Source organism: Ornithodoros turicata, chromosome 8, assembly GCF_037126465.1.
Source record: "Ornithodoros turicata isolate Travis chromosome 8, ASM3712646v1, whole genome shotgun sequence".
NCBI classification, from domain to species: domain Eukaryota; kingdom Metazoa; phylum Arthropoda; class Arachnida; order Ixodida; family Argasidae; genus Ornithodoros; species Ornithodoros turicata.
Genome location: NC_088208.1, coordinates 14,245,642 through 14,267,773, shown reverse-complemented (window position 1 = coordinate 14,267,773; position 22,132 = coordinate 14,245,642). Strand labels below are relative to the sequence as shown.

Genomic DNA, 22,132 nt, shown 5'->3' with positions numbered 1-22,132 from the left:
CGTTGCTGTCGTTTCGTGTGTCACTCACTCACAGTACCCACCTCTCGCAGCGTGTGCACTACGAGTGTGCCGAGTGGGTGAACAGACGACAGAGCGAGCGAAGTTTGCGTTTACACTGGTGGTGTCTGTCTGTGTCTCTAGGAAGTGCGAAGTGTTAAAGGTCGCACATCGGTGCGTCCGTCAGACAGAACAACATGGAAGTTTTACTAGTTTTTGTGACTTTCGTTGGATGGGTGTGTGCATTCAATTTGGAACCAAGGTTACCTATTTTTAAGCTTGGTGAGAAAGGAACCTACTTTGGATACTCAGTCTCCGAGCACTCTGTGTTGAGTGGGGGTAATAACATCGTCGAAAACATGTGAGTATGTCTTCCGTCACACAAGTAGAACATTGCCGCTCAGGTTGCACTGAGCCATGTCTTGTCTGCACGGATCCACAGTTCGGATGGCGCGCCGGTTTCTCGGTCCGTCCAACCATTCGGCAGAAAAGTTTGATACCGACAGGCCGGACTCACGACGAATGCTCGGTGGTGTAGTAGCAAAACTTCTACAGCTTTTTACGCTTCAGTAAAGCGCAGTCTCCAGTGACCTTTATCGCAGGATGAATGATTTTACGACAAATCAACTGAGCTTACAAAACAGCGTTCTTTCACTTTTTTTAATATCTCGGTAAACAGCATGTGTGGACATCTGTGACCCGATAATAATATTGCGTGGTAGTTGCCTCAAGCCTGTGATGCTTGCGAGCTGCGAGTGGGCGCAGCCCTTTCAAGTGGGATCTCGCATTACCAAACTTGGGAGTTGGTGCAGCGCGGAGCAAAGAAAGATGCCATTTGTTTGGAGGACAGGTAGCTCGGTTCCCCCTCGCACGCACCTGTTGTGTCGTTGGGCAGCAACGCGCTTCAGAAGGGTAACGTCGATTTGTCTTCTGCAAAGTGCATTCGCCACAAAAGAAAAGAATGCAGACACGATGTCTGCGTTATATTTCTGCTCATTCGTAACCTGCACGGCTGTGCGTGCCCTTCCGTTGCAGGTTCTGTATCGTCCCTGCGTGATTTCTCCCGTAAGTTGTTGTGGCCTTGACACCGGCAGTACGGATTTATAAACTTCGTCTCCTGCCGTCTCCTGCCGACAAGGTTCAGGAGTTTGTCAACAGCACCCTGCGCGATAGCCGTTTCGAAATGTTTGTAGCTTTCCTGGTGCACATATTTAGTGGTTATTTGGTAAGATTTTAGTGCAGTAACTTACGTGAAGTTGTCTCCGTTCCTAAGTTGTTTGAAGAAACTGAAGTGCTTCATCTGTCGTCTGCTTTCAAATCTGCTCACGTTCGACCATCATCTGTTGTTATTTATTTTTATTTTTTGCGTCATGTACATATGACAAAAATCCGCGCGTTTAATTAGTAAGAATTAAACATAAATGTAAAGATTACAAAAATCTCGATTTTGTGCATGCTCTGTCTCTCGTAGTTGACCCGCATGTTGTCATGTGAATAACGTGCACATGTCAACAGCTGTTAGTTTTCGTATCTTCCTTTTATTGATCTCTCTTTCTTTTTTTCCAACATCAACCCTGCGTCCGCGCCCGTTCTGCTTCGCCAACTTTTTAACATTCACAAGCTTCATCACTTCTCACCGGTCGTCGTCTGCAGTGACAGTGACTGTGGAAGCAGGCTCGACGGAACATGGAACCCCACGTATGTGGGTTCTTCCTTAATTTTTCTTTCCTTTTTTGCCTACACCCCAGGGGGGCTGACTCTGTTCTGACGACCGTGTTTATTTATTTATTGTAGCCCGTATTCCGGTGCCTGCCACACCCACAGCTCTCATGCACATCATTGTGCTTTTATACATCTCTCATGGAACTGGAGGAGGAACCGGAGATCGACCATATAATATGTACCGTGAATTTTTCTCTTTTTTTTTTCGTCGCGTGGGACAATGTAAAGCGTGGCTTTTTGAGGCGCTTCTAACGCTGTCATGGGAATTGTGTGTGCCCTTGGGAATGGAATTTGTACGTTTTCATCGTAAATACTCCATTTTACTTTATGGTTGGCCGCGTTTCTGCAACCACGCTTGTACTGACTCTAAAGGGAACCAGAAAGTACATATTGCACAGTTGCTTAGGGTCAGCAACAGCTAATAGGGTCCTTTCGTTTCTTTTTTTTTTTTTTCTCGTTCTTTGCTGTTTTAGTTGCGTTTCTCCTTCATGTGCTTTCTCGTCTCATCTTGTCGCTATCGTTGTCAAGGAACGGTGTACGCACCTACGTCGGAACACTGATCGATTTTTTCCTCGTGGGGACGAGGGTAACCCGTGACTCAGATTCGCTGGGTCCGTACTGAGTCAGACGAACAAAAAAAGTAATAATTGATATGCGTCTGGGCGAAGTAATCCTAGTCACATTTGCTATATTGAAGCCGGGAGGCCGGTCGCGCCTGTCTGCGACAGTTGGGGGATGTACCGCGTTCGTCTCCACCGGAGAACTAAAGCTGCGATGTAGGCCCTTATAGTACTTACCATACGCATGTACAATATACCCTAGCAACACAAAATGTTGCCGGAACATTGTTGCAATGTTGCCCCCCAAACGTTGTCAAAACGTGGCTAATGTCCTTTTGAAGCCACGTCCTAGTAACGTTACATGCGAACATTTCGGCGACATTGCCACAATGTTTAAATTAGCTTTGCAACGTTGCTGCAATGATACTGCCACATACGGACAACATTTTTTTAACATTGTTCCAACATTGCTGCAATGTTCCTGGCAGCAATACTCGGTAAACGTTTGAGTGTGACGTTGTGACGACATGATGACATGTGACGAAAAATGTTGCCACAATATTGTTGAATATTGTAAAACATTGCTCCACTATTTACAACATTCGCAACGTTGCAGCAACGTTGTGGCAACAATATGTGTTACTAGGGTATTTACCGAATACGTCGTACTTCTGTCACGGAAAAGTTACTTTAAAAATGGGGTAACAGCCACGATTACTTGTTCAAGGAAGCTCGTGAAAACAGTAACTGACTTATTTACTTATTCCAGATATGTAGCCAGTTGTAGCTTACCAGTTACCAAGTTAAAGTTGTTTGCTAACTGCATTTTAGGGAATTAAATTCGTATAAATGTAACTGTCGAAGGGGGAAAAAGAAGAGAAAAACATTTGCAGATCGTAGCGTCCCACCCAACGCAGTTTCGAGCTTATCGGCAGTTAGATTCTCCCGCATCAATCCAGACACATCCCTTACACACATCAAAGAAGCCGTTAAACAGGACCGCCGGACACGGATACACGGTCCCGCACGGCTGATTACTTGCAGCGTCGTCGAGTGATCGTATTTCTTGCGTGACCAGAACATGCCAGACAAGGAACTCGCCCCTGTTGATTATCGGTGAAGTGGAGGAGTAGCCAGCCAGCCAGTCTTGGCTAACCTCTCCTTTCCTTACAAATCCCCCCTACCGAACGAAGTTCACAGGGACACAGCTTATATACCGACGACTTGCGAAGGGACCTCATTCAACGAACGGGACTACGATGATTCATAATTCCGTGTATTTAACGTGCATGAAAGCTGTTTTTTCCGTGTCCACGAGAAACCTGATGAGGACGCCGCGAATGCTGGTCGTCTCAGTTCAACCGGACAGCAGCGACTTCCTCGAGCGTAATGGACGAAGGCCTCGTCAGTCCAGGTTAACACGAAGATGGCGTCACTGTGAAATATGCTGAATGCAGCGAAGAGAAATGTGTTCTGTCTCTCCGGCTGCTGCGCACGTATGGGAGCAATTTGACGAAGCAACAACAACTTTATTGGGAAATGATGAATGGGGAGTTTCACCGCCAGGGGTGATACTCTACCCCATTGTTGCTGATGATGGGGAGAATCAAATAATGAGCCCTTCGACGCAATCGCCTTATCAATTGAGAGTTTTAATGCGACGGAAGAATGATACTAAGACTATATGATAGAGGAAGTTATCAAATCCAAGCCTAGCAATGTCAGGGAAACAAGGCGATAGGGCTGTTGCAGCGAAGTTTCGCACAGCGCGCAAGCGGCCACGGATCCTCTACCTGAAAAACGTCATCATGACGTTGGTAGACGGACTGAAACCGAAACAAATCGGAAGGGGAGGGCTGTGTTCCACAAATGGACACTTGCTCGCTGCTTCCTATTGAAAGAAAAGTAGGACCGAAGGTCGCGTCTCTTTCAGGGACCATCGTAATCCCCTCAAGACCGTGGGTTTTCTAGCGCGACCTTGTTTGCCCATAGCTTCGAGCGTAGTTCTACTCTACCAAATTGGTGGCGCTGTCGAACAGTATGACGTCATTTGTTTACAAACAGGGAGAGGTCTATTTCATCAGCGAGTTCTGCATGGTGTTTCAAGCGGTATGACGCCAAAGAAGGCTACAAAACGTGTATAGGAACAAGAGAGAAACTGATGTTCTGAGGCTGGAACAACATAGAAGGGACAGATGCAAACAAAGAAGATGTGGGTTCGATCCCTACAGCTGGCTAACCTTTTCAGTGACTTTCATCTTTCATCGTGTATGGGAAGCCCACAGAAAAAGCGTTGCATCTTGCTAAGTGCGAACAACTCGAGACCATTCATTTGAAAGCGCCGCCGTCGTCTGCTAAATTTCCGCGCGTTGCATATTTTGGGGCGCTAATGTTGCTGCTCGCTCATGCCCCAGAAACAGGTTTATTGGCTTACGTTTTCAGAACTGTTACCCGACCTACCTTACGATGTACCAAAACTCTGGCTTTATTTATCTGCCGCGTATAGTGACGGTTACCAGCCTCCGATGAGTCCAGAAAGGCGGTTTTATCGTCTCAGTGGAGGCCTCTATAAGTTCCAGAAATCTCTAGCGGTAAAGGGGGCCCAGAAGCGCAAAACTGGCGAGTACACTCTGTAGTGACCGCCCGTCCTCTTGTTGACGGGAATTCGGAAGATCCTAAGAATAAATATCTGCATCCATTAGCACCGGGTCCCGAGCCGCTATACCCTTGCAGACGCCCCCCCTCCGGTCCATTCCCTATACAGCCGTATTGCCATGGTTGTCAGCACACATCTTCGACAGATGGGAGCACACACACACACACACACACACACATTTGCCTGTTTGTGCTTTTGCAGCCTTTTTGTACGCTTCCCCGCGTCCGTTACATGTTCCGTCGCACCCGGGGATGAGAACATCTGTTGTAAGCTACGATCTAAGCCAAGACCGTTCTTCTAGGCCAATGTGGATACGTCGGACAGAATGACACGGTTGTCGTGATTTGTTACCGTTAGGAATGTCGGAGCGTGGATGCCGTTTCGGGAGTCACTCGGAAGTCCCGGTCGTTTTTTTGAAGAATTTATGCGGCATCTTGACCTTATAGTTTGCGAAGAAGAATGGCGATGCGAAAGTATAGACCCGGACTTCCACGCGAATTTCTTCGAGTCAAGTTACCGCGTGAAGTCTGCCCAGGACGAACGACTCCACCCCCCCCCCCCACACACACACACTCACACGAGCAGCATGTTGGTTAGCAACTGCTTAGTATGACCACCACCTTCCATATTTGGAGTATTGTCGGAGCAGTGTTAAAAAGGTATTTCTGGCTGAGAGAGCTGTTGAGAAGTTGCGGAGTGAATCATGTTCAACGTTTTTATTATTATTATTGTTGTTGTTGTTGTGGCAAATAATTTTGTTCTTTGTCTCCGATCATCGTTTTGTGTATACCGGAGCGCCATAATGGAGTTAAAAGGATAGAGTGAAATGTAACCAGCGCCTATCGCGCATAGTGGAAACTGTCGGAGGATGTATTTAATCCTCAGTAGCTCCCTCCGGTGCTTCCTTAAGTAAACTTGATTCTCAAACGAAATAAAATTTGGATAAACGAAATGTTAAGCGACTATTCACTCGCGCGACCTCAAACTCTTGACATAACAATCGGTGCCGTTTAAAACTGTGACCTCCCTTTTAAAACGGGACCTCTCTCGCGAAAAGACGCCACAAAACGTCCCGACCGTATATGCAATTTTCTCGAAAAGTTGGGCATTGTGAAAGCAGAAAAACGTCGCAGACGACAGTGTACAAAAGCAAGGCAGACGACAGAGGAGCAGCCCCGCAGAACGCCTGGAACCCTCTACATCTTGAAAGTGAGAGAATCGCTCAAAAAGACCCGGAAGAGTTTCTCCTTTGGCAATGTGCCAAATGGGCCAAGAGCCCTCGGCTCGGACTCGGGCCCAACGCATCGGAGGATGTATCTTTACGGGCCAGCGGCGGTCGGGACGTAGCAGTGTTTAGAAACCATTCTTTGGGTAGATAAGAATCATTCGTTGTATCCAGGGGCGGAGGTGTTAGATGAGAGTGTTGATTTGTTCCAGCTGGTTTGTATCCAGATATCATCTAACATTTCTTCTATTTCTTTCTTTATTTCGCGTGGAACAATTTTTCGCCCTCTTTGGCGAGCGCGAAAAATTCGTCCATTTTCGTTGGAATTGGATGTACCGTTCACTGAACATTGTGGGCCACCGCCTAGACAGCTGAAGCAGGAACGTGTTAATGTGGAATTACAATACGAAATATGGCAATGCTTTATTCATAGCTTGTTTCTGAATCATTAGTAATTCCGGTTTGATTTGGTTCCGCTATTTCCTCGAAGCAGCTGACATCACGAAATGTGTCGTCTGAACTCAGTCACTCGAATGTAGCAGACGATGCCACGAGAGGTGATTGGCCCTCGCGATCGTCTGCGAAATGTCGTCTGCGAGTTGGCTTCCTAATGCGACGCAAGGTCCTGATCTCTGGTTGGTACGACTTTGCAAAGTACTAGTAATATAGGCTTGCTTTATCGAGATATGTATCGTTATAAATACAATTTACACTTAAATTTTTGAAGAACACCTAATCTGGACACACAGGCCTCCCTGAGAGAGTTTGTAACCTGATACCGGAGTCGCGTGCTCTCACCGACTGAGCTCGCCATCGAGGCAAAATGTGCTCAAACGCGTCGACGTTATCAGACGTTATCATCAAACTCATCTCGGGACACCCTGAGGAGAAAATAAAATATCAGTTACTATCGGCAAATTCTATTATACCCACACAGCGTTCCCGCCTTGCCGCAATTGTGATTTACGACGATGAACGTCACTGGCGGTCATGAAAATAAAGGCCGTCTGCATACCGGTCAATGAAGCATTCACGGTAGAGGTCAACGCCTCACATTTACAAGAAAGCTCCAGTCCATTTCTTTCTTATTTTCGTACGCTGCTGACGTCTATTTGATCCCGAAGCAGACAATGACCTTTTTAATTCCCTTCCGCGTCGCAGACGACGGCAAGCTAGCAGATGCACGTCTGCGCGCACATGTTTCATTGTTGTCTGCTTCACAACGAACGCGTGAGTGCTTTCGTCCCGGGAGCGATTGACAGGTTAACTAGCCCGAGAACTTAGCAACTGTTACATTTCAAACTTTGTAGCCACCTTATTTGGCCCCAAAGTGGCATCGAATGAAACCATCTGCGTGGCACGGCCGCTCAACGGGTGTATTTAACTTTTTGAAAGGGGGAGAGGAGGAGCCTCCCGCTTCTGCCGATGAAAGAACATGTGTTCGTCGCTTGTGTGCGTTTTGTTTTGCCCGTACATGGTATGGTTAGATCACAAGGAAATTGTCGGTTGGGAACGGGTGGGCCGAATAGGGGGGAAGGAATAAGCAGGATATAGGCGTGGTCAGTTGTGATGAGCCTTTAAAAGACGTGCGACGTAAAGACTAGCCCTGTTCATTGATTGGTCGGCCTTTGAAACTTGGTCGCGTGCGAACTTCCGGGTTTCCTGTACTATATGTGTGTTTGTGCGTTCGCCCGGTGATATACAGAGCGATCACGCATATAATACCCGCACCTGTTTCTGCACCGCAGATCTACGATGCGGATCTAAGGCTATTATATAGCCCGAGTTCACACGTGGTCGAACAGATGCGTTTAAATTACCCTTTTATGTTGCTCCTACGTCATATAAGCTTGGCAACAGCTATTTACCGGGAAATGCTGTAGATATGATGAATGAATGGAAAGTGGGAGGAGATATATGTTGTATAGGACATAATTTTTGGCATCGAAATTGTTTATTTTTCAGTATACCGAGGATCCTGGAGCGAAAGGCATCAGCCTGATTCCTTTCTAACCCAAAATGTTTCATAAGCATGATTTCTTTTTCTCTTTTGAATTATATTCCGGCATAAATGTTTCGTCATCCAAAAAATTTGCTGCCCTGGTATACGCGGTGTAGCTCTATCATTGATAACTTCTAGATTGTCGGGTGTGTTATTGTAAATACGGAAGTTCAAATCATCTCTAAAACCTGTTAGATATGGCGTGCCACAGAGAAGTACATGTTGTGTCCCCGTTTTTTATTCTTATGTGAATGCCATTATAAACTTATGCTCCGAGGCGAAGTTCATTATATACTCAGATGATGCTGTAGCATGCTTCTCAGTGGTAAAAATATTGATGAGGTTATTATAGGAAAGCAAGCTTGCTATTACGAAAGCTATCAAAGTGGTCAAACGCAATTAAACCCCAGTAAAACGACAGCTGTTGTATTTAGATCTCGAAATCGAAGAGTAACAAACAATATGGATGTCGATGAAGCAGTTAAAATATTGGGCGTACATTTTTCTGCTACGTTGACGTGGGATGCTCATATAAATCATGTTCGGTCAAAGATACGTTCTGCTCGACAGGTATAATTTATATAGATATAAATGTTTCCCGCCATGTGATGTTTTAAAGCTATTGTATTACTCACACATTGGTTCACAGCTTAATTGTTGCCTGCTGGCCTGGGGCACTTCCTCGGAACGCGCTTTGACGAAGTTATTAACGAAAAAAAAAATTCTTACGAATCTTGGAACACGTGGACAATTACCGTATACGACTCAGTCTTTTTGAAAAGCATAAAATACCTAATCTCCATAGTCTGTGTAGTTACAGGCTGGATCTGTATTATGTAGAACAGCGACTAAAGATAATACGACTCATTTTTTGGACGCAGCAAGCATAGAATATACTTTTCTAGTCGTCTTTCGTTTAGTGTTACCTTCCTCATAAAGCGAAACCGTCCCGTTGTCATTCAAACGAGGAAAAATACCTGCTGGGTCACGTTAAAATACGCAATCCTCAGTACGATCTCGTTCCTACCTTCTGTCGTGATCTTATAACAATATCTCAATCGACGTGTTGTCAATAGATTTTCCAACAACGCGTAGGTATATAGAGAGGTGATATTTTTAGTACTGACTCGAAAAACCCCCCCAAAAAAGAGCTTCCCGAAATGGTTGCCCGTTGTTGTGGCCCCCCACTTAAAGAGAGGGGGAGAGAGAGAGGCTTTTGTTAGAAACGGAGCTAGGGTTCAAGCTCCGCTGATTTGCCAAATTGAGTAAACCACGACCTGCGCCGGAAACAGCTCTCATATATAGGGCTTTGCTCAGCCGGCGAGTTCTCGTTAGCGGCGTTGGCACGGTATGTGTACCCCTGGCGTTGATCACAATGGAGTTTCTCCCCCGCCCGGAAAGGGAAGTGACCATGAATGACTTCTCGCTGGTCATTTATAAGCGGAGGGTTGTTTGTCTACGGCATAGGGCACGCACGCTGCGGGCTGCTCCCGGTAGGGTTATCCTCCTTCTTCTTCTTTTTTTCTCTCCTACTTGGGGGAGTATTTTTGTTTTCTGTACTGTGTGTTGTCTAGCATTCATAGGGGTTTTCGTTTTCGGGTTAAACTCGATTTTTCACGAGAGCTCCCTCCCGAACAATTTTTTTAAGAATTTATGTAATACCCGATATCTACCCGAAATCCTTGCGGTCATTCAACTTGTCGTTCTCGGTAAAGCGTCGGAAAAGTGAATCATAATTAGACCCTGATGTTTTAGGGTTAAACCCGATTTTTCCCCGAATCTGCACTCCGAATTGAGGTTCACCTATATAGGGTTAAACCCGATTTCTACCTGCAAAACTGCACCAAGGCTAGGCACCTCAAGGCATCGACATACTAGTTTCTCACAAAATATGCGACTGGCCCCTTACTTCTGGCACTCTGGATAAACGGTACAGTGAACGTTTATTCTACAATAATGCCCGATTTCTCCCCGAACTCAGTCTGATGGTAATTTTTCTGCCCGAATTTGCATGAATTTTTGACATCAATTTATTGACCCGATTTCTACCCCCCGAATTTGGAAAAATATAAAACCCGAAAACTTCAGGGTCTAATCATAATGCATATCAACAAAGAGAGCTGTTTGTGACAACCCGCAGGAGTCAAAGATGAACTTTTGTGGAGCTCGGGCAAGTGTTTGAATACCGCGGTCATTCACTATCCCAGTTCCGAGCGGAAATATAAAGATGATTGTTTCTCGTCCTAGTGTCGCAGGAGTAGCTTGTTTCATATGCCTTTCGTTTCACTGAAAATTTCCCCGATGACAAACAGAGATCATAGCACCCGATTTGTCCCCTAATTCTCGCGTGTAAATAGCATCCGATCGATTTTTCCCTCCCGAATATGAAAAATCGTGAAACCCTGAAGAACCCCCCCCCCCGTAAAAAAAGGTCCCCTCGCAGAATGAATGAAACACGCCGTTACCTCAACACCAATCTAAAAGGAACTGGATTCATCCATTAGCGCCGTTCATGATTTATGAGCAAAATAAACCGCGACGTACACTTCCCTCTCAAGAAGGCCGACGATGCAGAGTTGGCTCTCATTGGTCTCCTCAAACGATTTATCCAATCAGCGCGGCAGACAATTTGAGGAGACGAATCCGAGGCCTGTCCGCATTGTCGCGCTTCTTGGGAGGAAGAGGGAAAGCGTAAATTGCGCGGTTGCTTTCGCTCATAAGTCTCACGAGGGAAAAGTTTGCAGTTCAGCGCCCCTATAAATCCGTCTCATGTTTTCTTGGCGCCATTTCTGCAAGTGCGCTTCTTGGCAACGAGTTTACCAGCTGATCTCCAAAAGTTTTGATCCAAAACAGAGGCGTTCGTGTGCAAAGCGTAAGTAATTCCTTATCAGCGCTATCGAAGTGGTCGTGACACTTCGCCCTCCAAGGTATCCAGGATAAACGTAATAGATGGTTATTTGCATGGACGTGGACCTGCATTCCAAGTAGCCTATTACGGGCAAAAGACGCGTAAAAAAAGGGTACCGAAAAGGTATGCCGAAAACTAATCCTGATTTGACATCGCTGCGTCTTAGCAAGCATGCTCGCATTTTGTTGGTGTTCCGTTCGAATTAACTTCTTTTAGTCGGTCTTTTTCTGCTCTGAAACGCCACATCCGCAGCAGAGAGGGACCGATCAGCAATGCAGTGTGCGTGCCTCTTGGGTGTTCCGTTTAAAGAGACAGTGCTTGGGTGTGCAGTTTATAGAGACAGTGCGCAGTGCAAAAAGGCAGTGCAAGATCAAAGCCTATATAGGTAAAAAAAAAACACGTCCTTTCTCGTGATACAATCATCGTGCGAAATGTTTCGATTGAAATTGGAAATATAATTAAATTCGAAGCTAATCTTTATTTCATTTATTTATTTTTTGCCGCACCTTCGCTCCCGTGACGTCACTGTTAGTCGCTTCGGGTTTTGTTCTGCGAGGCAATCAAGCCACTGGTAGCTAATGCTTATACGTATCATCTCCCGTGGCATAGTGGTTAGCATGATCGCTTTCCACACTGAGTCTGGGTGGCGACACCGGTTCGAATCCCAGCATCGGCTGTGCTGTCTCAGGTTTTCCCGAAGACTTTCCAGGCACAGTTACGGCACAGTTTTCCCTGAAGTCTGCCCAGGACGCATACTAATCCCTCTGTCCCCCTGCACTCTCCGCCCTGGTATCCTCTCTCCGTTTGTCCACGTCTTTACGCCTCTCATAGCCACCGTTGCTTCGCGGCGCTAATTAAACAAAATAATGCTAACGTGATTGTGATGTGATGTGATAAAGAAGAAAAAAAATGGGGATTACGTGATTGGTGAAACCGTGACCATACCGTACGTTTTACTGAAATAGCTCAAAGAATACAACGTTCTGCTGGATGAAATTGCGCATATGGCATCAGGATACGAATAAGGAAATCAGTGTAAAAGTATCCTCGCTGTCCCTTTAATACGAAAAAAAGGAATCGAGGCAAACTTCAAAGAAATGACGTTTGCTCGGAACACGGGCAATGCGTGCCAGCAGTAATGTGTCCCGTCGGTATAGTGCGGAGATGATTATAACATTACGACGGCCGAGCCGAGAGAGCTATACGCTGAGGGTCAGACACAATGAGTGTCTCGTCACCACGGCAACCGAAGGTCTTTCCTCGATAATATTGCGAATGAAGAAATCTGTTACGAGTATAAGGCTGCCATGTAGACGGCGTATGAGGTGTCGTACTTTCTTTGTCTCTGTCACTTCTCGGCGACGATGAGGTTAGCGGCCTCGGCGGGTCAGTTGGTGACGTATGTCCGTATTACTCGTCTCAAGGTTGCGTGAATTGAATAGACCTCTAAACCGAGAAACGTCATCATGACGTTGGTAGACAGACTGAAACCGAAACAAATCGGAAGGGCAGGGCTGGGTTCCACCAATGAGCACTTGTTCGCTGCCTCCTATTGAAAGAAAAGTAGGACAGAAGGTCGCGTCCCTTTCAGGGACCATCGTAATCCCCTCAAGACCGTGGCTTTCGGGCCCCTAGCTTCGACTGTAGTTCCACTCTACCGAATTGGTGGCGCTGTCGAACACTATGACGTCATTTATTTACAAACAGGGAGAGGTCTATTTGGTGACATACTGGGATTTGCTTAGATATATCGCCATATCGGCAAGTGAGTGTTAACCACACCGCAACAGGGGACGCTAAAATACTTTAACTTGAAGGTGAAATTGCGGTAAAACAGTGACGTGTATGCCGAACGGAGCCTGGCCATTAATGGGACCCGCCTATACCTGGAGCTCCGCCCACTTTTTGAGCTCGCTGAGCAATCACGAGCCAAAATATAGTTCGCTATTAATCCCAGGCTGTCCAAGCTGTATATCACCTACATGGGTGCCGACATTTTCGGGAAACTGGATTGGATTGAATAGGATATTTCCTGACGGCCCACCAACATAATGGGTTTGCGGCCAGTTTTATCGACGCCATCTGGATGGAGAGGGGCACGTCGGGAAGACGCAGAAAAGCAGAAGTGCTTGCTAGCAGAACTGATTGGAGAAAAAAACGAAAACAAAAAAAAACACTTTTACAGGAGTCTCCCCTTACGCGCACTCTGTAAACCTTCCGCCCGTGGGTAAGGCTTGTAACCCTTTCCCCCCTCGTGTGGCGTGTCAATGTAACCTCCTTTCTTCGCAGCTTTGCGCTCAAACTTACGAGCCGTCAAAAAAGAGCCGGAGCCAAGGGCTCATTTCCACGGATTTTTGGCGAATTTATTTCGGCAATTGCCATTGCATTACGAGTGGGATTGTGCTATACTGACCACTAAAATGACCACGGGGAACCCATTTCCGCAAAGAAAACGTTAGGTTGCCTTGGGAAATTTCGGAGTTCAATTCATGAAATTACCTTTCCGTCAGTTGAAATGAAATAAAAAATGTTGCCAATATGTGGCAAAAGTTAGTGGCAGAAAAAAAATCCCTCGACCGCATGTCTCTCCGGGGCCTGAGTTTTTAACTATGAATTTCTACCATGGTTGGTGGACCACCCTGTCCTGTATGTATCCCTGCATGGAATACGCGCAGACTTCTTTCCGTATATACAGGGTGTATGCTATAAAAGGTCAGTGACATTTTCGCGCGTGACACTATATCTATTTGAGAGACGGACTTGTGCTGCCATACAGTGAATCACTTATGCCAGAGAAACCTACGAAAAAATTGTGGTTACCATTCACTGCGTAATAAAATAAACACGGCCACGGAAACTTTCGTCTTCATGTGTTTCCTATGCGCAATACCGATGGATGGAGGTGAAATTTTGCACGGTCATATTTATTTTGTTACACAATGCTAGGTAACCACAATCCTTTCGTAGGTTCCTCTAGCATAAATGATTCACTTTGAGGCAGAGAAAGTCTTTTCGTGATAGAGGTATAGCATCAAGGAGGTATCACTTTTTGCACGAAAATGTGACTGACCTTTTATAGCATACACCCTGTACCGAGCGCGAGTTTACCGTCTTTCGTGTGCAGCGGGGTCTCGTTGTGCAGATTGAATCCGTCTGTCCGCTATAAAGGGGCCGCAAAGCGGTTACACATGAGTTGCCGTCGACGGATTGCGTTTCGCCTATCGGCAGACTCCTACGCCTTCCCTATTATAGGCTGCACGCGCAATGCGAATGTTTCGCGCCACGATGTCGTGACAGTCGGACGACGTGGCTCCTTCTCTTTCACACACTTTCTTTCTCTCTTGCTTACTTTCTTATTCGTGTTCTGCTCGCCGATGGCATTGATTTTGCGTCTATACTGCTGAGAGTATACAGCTGAAACACGAAGACGTGCGAATTTTTCCTGTCTTGCGTTGTCTTCTTGAAGTACAGGGTTGCCGACGATAAAGTACTGCTTCGTAGGGAAAAAAATATCGCTGGGAAGACAGACGTTGGAACTTTTGTCAATGATGTATGAAGTATAAACGTAGAAAGTATGAGGTGTTAAAAGTGTAGTATAAAGTGATACGTATAAAGTGTGGAGAAGATCGGCGTGACCAGTGTTGTTACTGTAAAATGGGTCAATCGCCTGCACGGCATTTTTTTTTCTCTTTCTTTTTTTAGTTTTGCGGAATCACTGTCGGCGTGAAATGAGTTTTAGAGGACATATTTACTTAACGTGAACCAACCAACGAGCATATTTTTGGAACGCAGGAATTCACTCTGCTATGGCCACTACATTGCCGCTAACAATGGGGTAGACATTGCCCCCTAGCGATTAAGCTCCCCACCCACCATCATTCAAATAAAGTTGTCGCTGCTGTTGCTAAGGAACAACTCAGACACGCGAGGCTGCTTGGCTTTTGTTTATTTTACTTTTTTTAATGACTATTTATCGAGAAAGAACTGAAGGGACCAAAGGACAATTTTTCATGGTCTCTTTAGCATACAATATGGCTTCCAACGGAATGCGTGTGTGATAAGTTACACCATTTGGTGTTGTCTGTCATGATGAAATATGGCGAACTCCACGCGCATACCAGACGATTAATTTCCGTAACGCCACCAAGCGTCGGAAAGAAAACACTGCCCGAAGGAAGAAAAATAAGAAGAGGGCGCAGGCGGCCTGGGGAGCACGATTGCGACCTCACGTAAAAGTTTCGGATTCTGTTTTGGTTCTCGATGACGATGGGACTTCCCGCGTTGCTTCCGTTCTCCCGTATATAATTTACGGCTATAAACACACGGGTGCACCGCATCCCGTGAGGTTATCAGCCGACCATGCAGCATGCGTGCTGTCCACATTTCTTTGTGCGTACCTTCATTTCGCTAGTCCCTTGCCATTCTGTCAGGGGTGATCTGCGTTTCGTCTGCTCGGCCTCCTTTGGCTTCGCTTTCGAAGCAGACGACGTTGTTGTTACGTCTGCTTCCGTGGCGGCGCAGGCATTCGGTTGTCGTCTGCTCGCAGTTTCGTCGCTGTGACGTTTGAGCACGATGGTGTTGTATAACGTCGCGTGTTGGACACGTTGTGCCTGTGGTTGGTTGCTTTTGTTGGGCCCGGTATCCTTTTACTGCGCGGAGTCGTCGATCGGCGCGAAACTTGATCCGCCGTCTTTCGCGAAGTCAGCACATGCGAAAGCGTAGTCCGAAACACGACGCCCAGATTTGTTACAGAATTTGTTGGGAATTGTATCTTGTTTATTTATAGATAGGTTGGCTTCGGAGCACGATCGTGCGTGTCGTTAGCGCTCGGGGAGGTCACAGCTTGTACTTGAAAAAGCCATAACGAGTTGAAATGTAATACGTCGGGCAACATATCGTTCACGCTACAGCTGTGTGCGGAACAGTGCCATCTGCAAAAAAAGGGAGTCTGGCCATTAATGAGACCTGCGTATACCTGAGGCTCCGTCCACTTTTTGAGGTATCTAGCCAATCACAGGTCGAAATACGGTTCCCTATTATTGCAGGTCATCCAGTACTTATACCTCACCCTTATATACTGGGTGCCACCATTTTGGAGAAACTGACGATTGGATTGGATTGAAACGACGGATTTTGCTCCCACTTTTATCAGCGCCATCTGCATTGATCTGCATGGAGAGAGGCATGTTGGGAAGACTCAGAATTGCACAAATGGTTGCTGGCAGAAGTGGTTGGCCAGGGGAACGGTAACCGCTTCTTCGTAGCAGGCTGCTGCCGGTATGAACTTTTATATCACGTGACGTAAGTAGATGGAATCACAAATGCCTAAAAACGTATGTACTATAAACAAAGTACAACGATGTAATGCAAAATCTTACGCATCAGTGGCGTCTTTCTGCCACTGATGCGTCAATATTTTGCGCTATTTTCTTGAGATCGCATTTTTCGCTAGGCCTAACGTCGACGGCGAGGCCTAGACGATGAAACATGTCATTTCCGCGTAAGTAACAATAGCGGAGCGAAATTTGAAGCCGATTTTGCAGCTAATTACAAGAGGATGTATATACTCACAGAATAAAATTAGAGAAGTAATGAAAGAAATTGTCACGAGATCTCCACATCGTCGCTCCTAGCACCATCCTCCATTTTGGAGAAACTTTGGTGTCATGCCGGCCCCCGTAGAAAACGACAACCAATCAAATGCAGCCAAGTTTGATTGGCAGGTCGAGCCTCTTTTTAGGCTCCTCCTAAGGGCCAGACCTCCTCCTTTTGATACGCGGCACTGGTGCGGAACGACTCGACTCCACCCCCTACCCCCACCCCCTTTGTGTACGTGAAAGTATATAACATTATCAGGACCTTGTCGGGGTTAGGAGAACTTGTAACCTACATTTCATTCAGCTTCCAAGAGTGAAGATGGAATTTAAAAAAAAAAATAGAGATGGTACAAATCCAGAATTTTGCGAGTCCGAATCCAAGGAATGTCGAATCTTTTGCACCCTTTCTTAAAAAAGAGCTTACAAAGCCAGAAAAAAAAAAAAAAACACACTTCTACTGAAAGATATTTCGAAGTAGAATTTGATATCTTTGTTTAATGAAAAACAAATTAAATTTAATTTATTTAACGTGTTATTCATCAAGGCACAGGAAATACGCAAACTCTTGTGCCTGAATTCTTTCCATAACACTAAGAAACAAGCAAAAGCAAAACCATACTTGTAATGTAAGAGTTCCTGTCTGAGCTCTTTCATTCCGGACCAATGTAAACAAACAAACAAACAAGAAAACACTGCTTAAAGTCTTCAATTAATGCAGATTTTTGTTCATTTTTAAAAGAAACAAACAAACGTGGTCGGTGGATTCGAAAGATTCTATTCGCAGTTTTGGGCACTGGGGTTCGAATTCACGAATCTCGAATACCTGCCTATAAGATTCGCGGACATTCGGTTGTACCACCCTTAGGAAAAATGTCCTAACACCGTTTGTGTTCGACAAAGAATCGACACTTCGAAGGTTAAGCTGCAATCGCAAGCCCTGCTTTCGCAACTGGTTGCATGTAACTTTTTGAGATACGCACTTTGCAGCGTAAGCATGTTTAATGCTGCTTCAATCAAATTTGCTGGGGTAATCTCTGGCTAATCGCGAAGAAAGTCAAAACAAGGAACGAGTAATGTCAGCATCGAAAGTTCGCGAAGTTTAACGGCCGCGAATATGCGCCCCGTGTCTGATTCGCGAAAAATGAGGTCGGCGCGAAAAGGGCTCTTACGGCAACAAGAAGCATCGTGATATGTACCACGAAGCGTTTCGCCGTTTCCGATGTTTGAATATACTGCGAATATACTGCATCAAATCCACCAAGACTTCGAAGAGCGCGAACTGTGCCAGGTTGTTGCCAAACATAAGCGAAAATACTCCAGATTTAGCCACGTTTACGAGGGTGGTCTGTGTCTGTCACGTCTAATCGAGTCATGGGTGGTCGAGTTGGCAAATTTTTATAAACAACCTTCGTTTTGTTGAGTAACGTACTCTTACACCTCTGTTAATTGTGCGTTCTGTTAGTATACGTCCCCTGAAGGACTACGACCTTCATGTACTGGGTATCGACAACACTCTCGCAGTTGCTTGCAATCCTAACTGATGGACCTGCGTATAGAGTTCGCGAAACTTTGTGTTTTCCTTCTTGCGTGTCAGCAAGAATAATGGGAGGAACATGAGATGAAAAGGAGGGATCCATGAAATTCGAAGGATCGAAAAGCTTCTTTCCCATCTACGAATAACTCTCCAATGCCGTCCGTTGTCCAAACTGTCCACTGGTTAGATGCGTTAACCTGTTGAAGTTACAAACGCTATGAACTTTTTTGTGGACGAGTGGTATCGGGAAAGGAAGTTCTGGTTGGCTATTTAAAAAAAGAATTCGAACTGCGACCCTGCTTATAACCCGATCCAGTTCGTTAAACGGTATTGAGATTCTCAAGACGGCTTGGACACCACCACTGGCGTCATGAAACTCAACGAATTTGTAGTAGTAAACAGCGTGTGCCATGCCTCCCTCCGGCAGATTGGAAACTTTCCGCCTACACTCTAAAAACGTACCTTCACCACATAGCACGCTCTTATCAAATCCCCATCCCGAATGATATCGTTCTGCCCCCTGCTTGGTTAAAAACGGGGGGCGTACGCCCTTTTGCAACACTTATACGGTTCCAAAAAGGGCGTACGCCTGCGCTCTCCACAAATCGGGTAGTGATAAAAGTGTCATTGTGTGCAAGGATTGCTCTACACCGTGTTGTGTGGTGAAGTTCTATTTTTAGATTGTTCACCACATTGCACGCTCTTATCCAATCCCCATCCCGAGTGATATCGTCCTGCCCCCTAATTGGTTAAAAACGGGGGGCGTACGCCCCTTTTGCAACACTTATACGGCTCCAAAAAGGGCGCACGCCTGCGCTTTCCACAAATCGGGTAGTGATAAAAGTGTCATTGCGTGCAAGGGTTGCTCTACACCGTGTTGTGTGATGAAGTTCTATTTTTAGAGTGTTCACCACATTGCACGCTCTTATCCAATCCCCATCCCGAATGATATCGTCCTGCCCCCTGATTGGTTAAAAACGGGGGGCGTACGCCTTTTTGCAACACTTATACGGTTCTAAAAAGGGCGTACGCCTGCGCTTTCCACAAATGGGGTAGTGATAAAAGTGTCATTGTGTGCAAGGGTTGGTCTACGCCGTGCTATGTGGTGAAGTTCTGTTTTTAGAGTGCAGGCTTCCTGGATGCGCACCTCGTAAGAAGGCCGTCACCTCAATGGCTATATGTGACGTCGCCCGCGAACGGTAGACGATAAAAATCAACGCATGCTCTTCAATTTAGCAAACCGGGTGCCGATCGTGCAGCGAAACGCGCAGAGGATCGTGCGGACCAATATAATATCGCCCAATAGCGTAAGCCTATGCCAACCCACGTGCGGTAGACGAAAGCGCCGTGGCAAAGCCTAATGTGGCGTGACCGCTTGCAGTCACGCTTTCGCATGCCTTCCGCTCTGAAAGCGTCACTTACTTCCTGCAGGGTGGTCCCGTTAGATCACTCTCTAATGGATGACGTCACTTTCAGTAGGCGATCTACAACCCACCCGCACTGTAGGCGTCCAGCTCGTACACCGTATGGAAGATCTGAGCGTGTGTGTGTGGGAATGTTTCGTGCGAGGGTGAGACGCCTGCATACCGTCTCCGTTCTTGACGGATTTCATTGAGAGAGCAAATTTTGCACACACCCCTCCCCCTCCACGAGGGAAGTGCGTCATGTGCTTCGTCCCGGCCAACACCGCTTCCGGTCAAGAGAGCCATCGAGTCGGGAGATCCAACCGGTAACGTGACAGGCGAGTTAAAAGATCCAAAGCGTCCAGAGTTCCAAGTTGGTCAGAGAGATCCATCGAGTCGGGAGAATCCAACCGGTAACGTGACAGGCGAGTCAAAACATCCAAAGCGTCCACAGTTCCAAGATTGTCAAGAGATCCATCGAGTCGGGAGATCCAACCGGTAACGTGACGGGCGAGTCAAAACATCCAAAGCGTCCAGAGTTCCAAGATGGTCAAGAGATCCATCGAGTCGGGAGATTCAACCGGTCACGTGGCAGGCGAGCCAAGAGATCCAACCAGTCAAAGCGTCATACTGGTCGGGATCCCGACAGGAACAACAGCGACTACGTGAATCCACCTATAGATGAGAGAAATTCTGCGATTTACAGTTCTGTGAATTCAAGAACCCGCAAATGATTGCAGCTCACCTGCTGGGAACCTGTAGAACTAAATATTTAGACAAAAAGTGCAAGGCGCTTTCCAGAAAATCATTTTGGAGAAAGATCGAGCCCGTTTTGCGCTCTATTTCCAAGTTTCCCCATTTAGTACGCGAGGGCGTTCAACCACAACTCGCAGACGACGGTGGTTCTTCTCCGTGGCCACGACCGCTGGAACCACGTCCGTGATTGGTTACGGCCATTGAAAACACGAGCCTGATTGGCTGACTCTTCATTGTTACGTCACGTCGACGAGCGCGCAGGCTTTCTGTGTCTATAGGTGGTGTTGTCCCGGCGGTATATCGTACTGGTTTGCGTCGCCAACGGAATGCCGTCGGCAATCCGCGATAGCAAGCGTATCGCACGCAGTGCCACGGCATTATTGTTGATGCGCCAAAAAATACAAATCATCATCTTGTTCTTCTGGGATTGGATTGATCATTTGGTGTGAAGCTTGGGACCAAACTTTACGGAACACGACACCGGTGTATTTCTTCATCGAAGCGGCCCCCTGCTAGCTATATCGGGAAGAAATCTAATAAGAAACAGGTGACCCTCTCAGTATGTGTGTCCACTCCTGTTTGCCACAATGGAGAAATGCAACACCGCGGTGTACCGTAAACTTTTGTCCCAGGCTGTACGCGGCGACGGGGGTCACGAGAGGATTTCGTCGGGACCACTGACCCACTCTACACTCTAAGACAAAAAAAAGAGTAAAATGGGGAGTAATTGCTGCTTCTATAGTCCCCTAGACTGCAATTACTCCCCATTTTAGTCCCCTAACCCCGACATTTACTCCCCAGGACCGTAAATTGTCAATGAACTTCGCGAGTGGTCTTCCGAATGCAACAGTCTACGTAAATATGTGCCCTTGGTCAGTTTGATAACATGAGGCCCTATAACTCAGCCAACTTAGAAATTTTTCACCCACACAGAGTAAGAAACAGTTAGCGCCTCTTTCTTCGCAAATTGTGCCCTATGTATGTCACAAGATTTTATATCGCTCGATGTATCATGGTTGACGGTTTGATTCAAAGTATTGTCATGCATGCACACGAATTATGTAACTGGGACTCTTAGAACAGAGCGTGAAATGCAGTCTCCACTCCGTGAAATTCATTTACTCCCGTGCATTTACTCCCGAAAAGTACTCCTTTTTTTGTTTCTTAGAGTGTAGATTGTAGCGTTGCCTAGTGCAATTTAGCGCTTCCGACAATACCAAACCTGGAAAAGCTCTTCGGCATTACCGGCTCACTTGTCGCCTGTTCTCTTCCGTATAGCGTTCCGCTTCCTTCGCCACGTGCGAACCCGTATATATCGGTGGGTCAAAAAATTATTCCTCTCCCCCCGCCAGCGGAACATTCCACGGCTGGTGCTGCCAACGGAACAGTTTTTGTTACAGTTTTCCGCGGCAAAACATCGACCCACCTGTGCCAACGGAATTCGCTATCTCTTGCCTGTTATCGCCGACGTGCTTTTCTTCACTCCTATACTGTCACGCTGTACTGTCACCATCTTATCGTACGAAAGAACATCGGTGGATGTCTCGCAGATCGCGGGTTCGAATCCGGCCGAGGACGGTAGCGATGTGGGGGAGGTAAACATTGCTTCCAGCGCCGCGTGTCGGATATTTCCGGCGCACGTCAAAAGAGCCCCAAGGTGGACGTAATTACCCGCAGTCCTACCCTACCCAACGTCCAACAACGCTGTGAAGAATGTTGAACATGAGTTTCTAAATGTCTTTCTTTCTTTCTCTCTTTTTCCTTCTTCTTTT

General features: G+C 46.4%; 1 protein-coding gene across 1 annotated transcript in view; it reads left to right on the top strand.

Annotated features, from left to right (window-relative positions):
* Positions 1 to 46: 46 nt before the first annotated feature.
* LOC135366490 (integrin alpha-PS1-like) overlaps positions 47 to 22,132 on the top strand; it is a 110,962-nt gene continuing 88,876 nt past the window's right edge. The window contains exon 1 of the mRNA XM_064599202.1: positions 47 to 358. Coding sequence (XP_064455272.1) covers positions 195 to 358 — 164 coding nt within the window. The 5' untranslated portion in view covers positions 47 to 194. The remainder of the gene's footprint in view (positions 359 to 22,132) is intronic.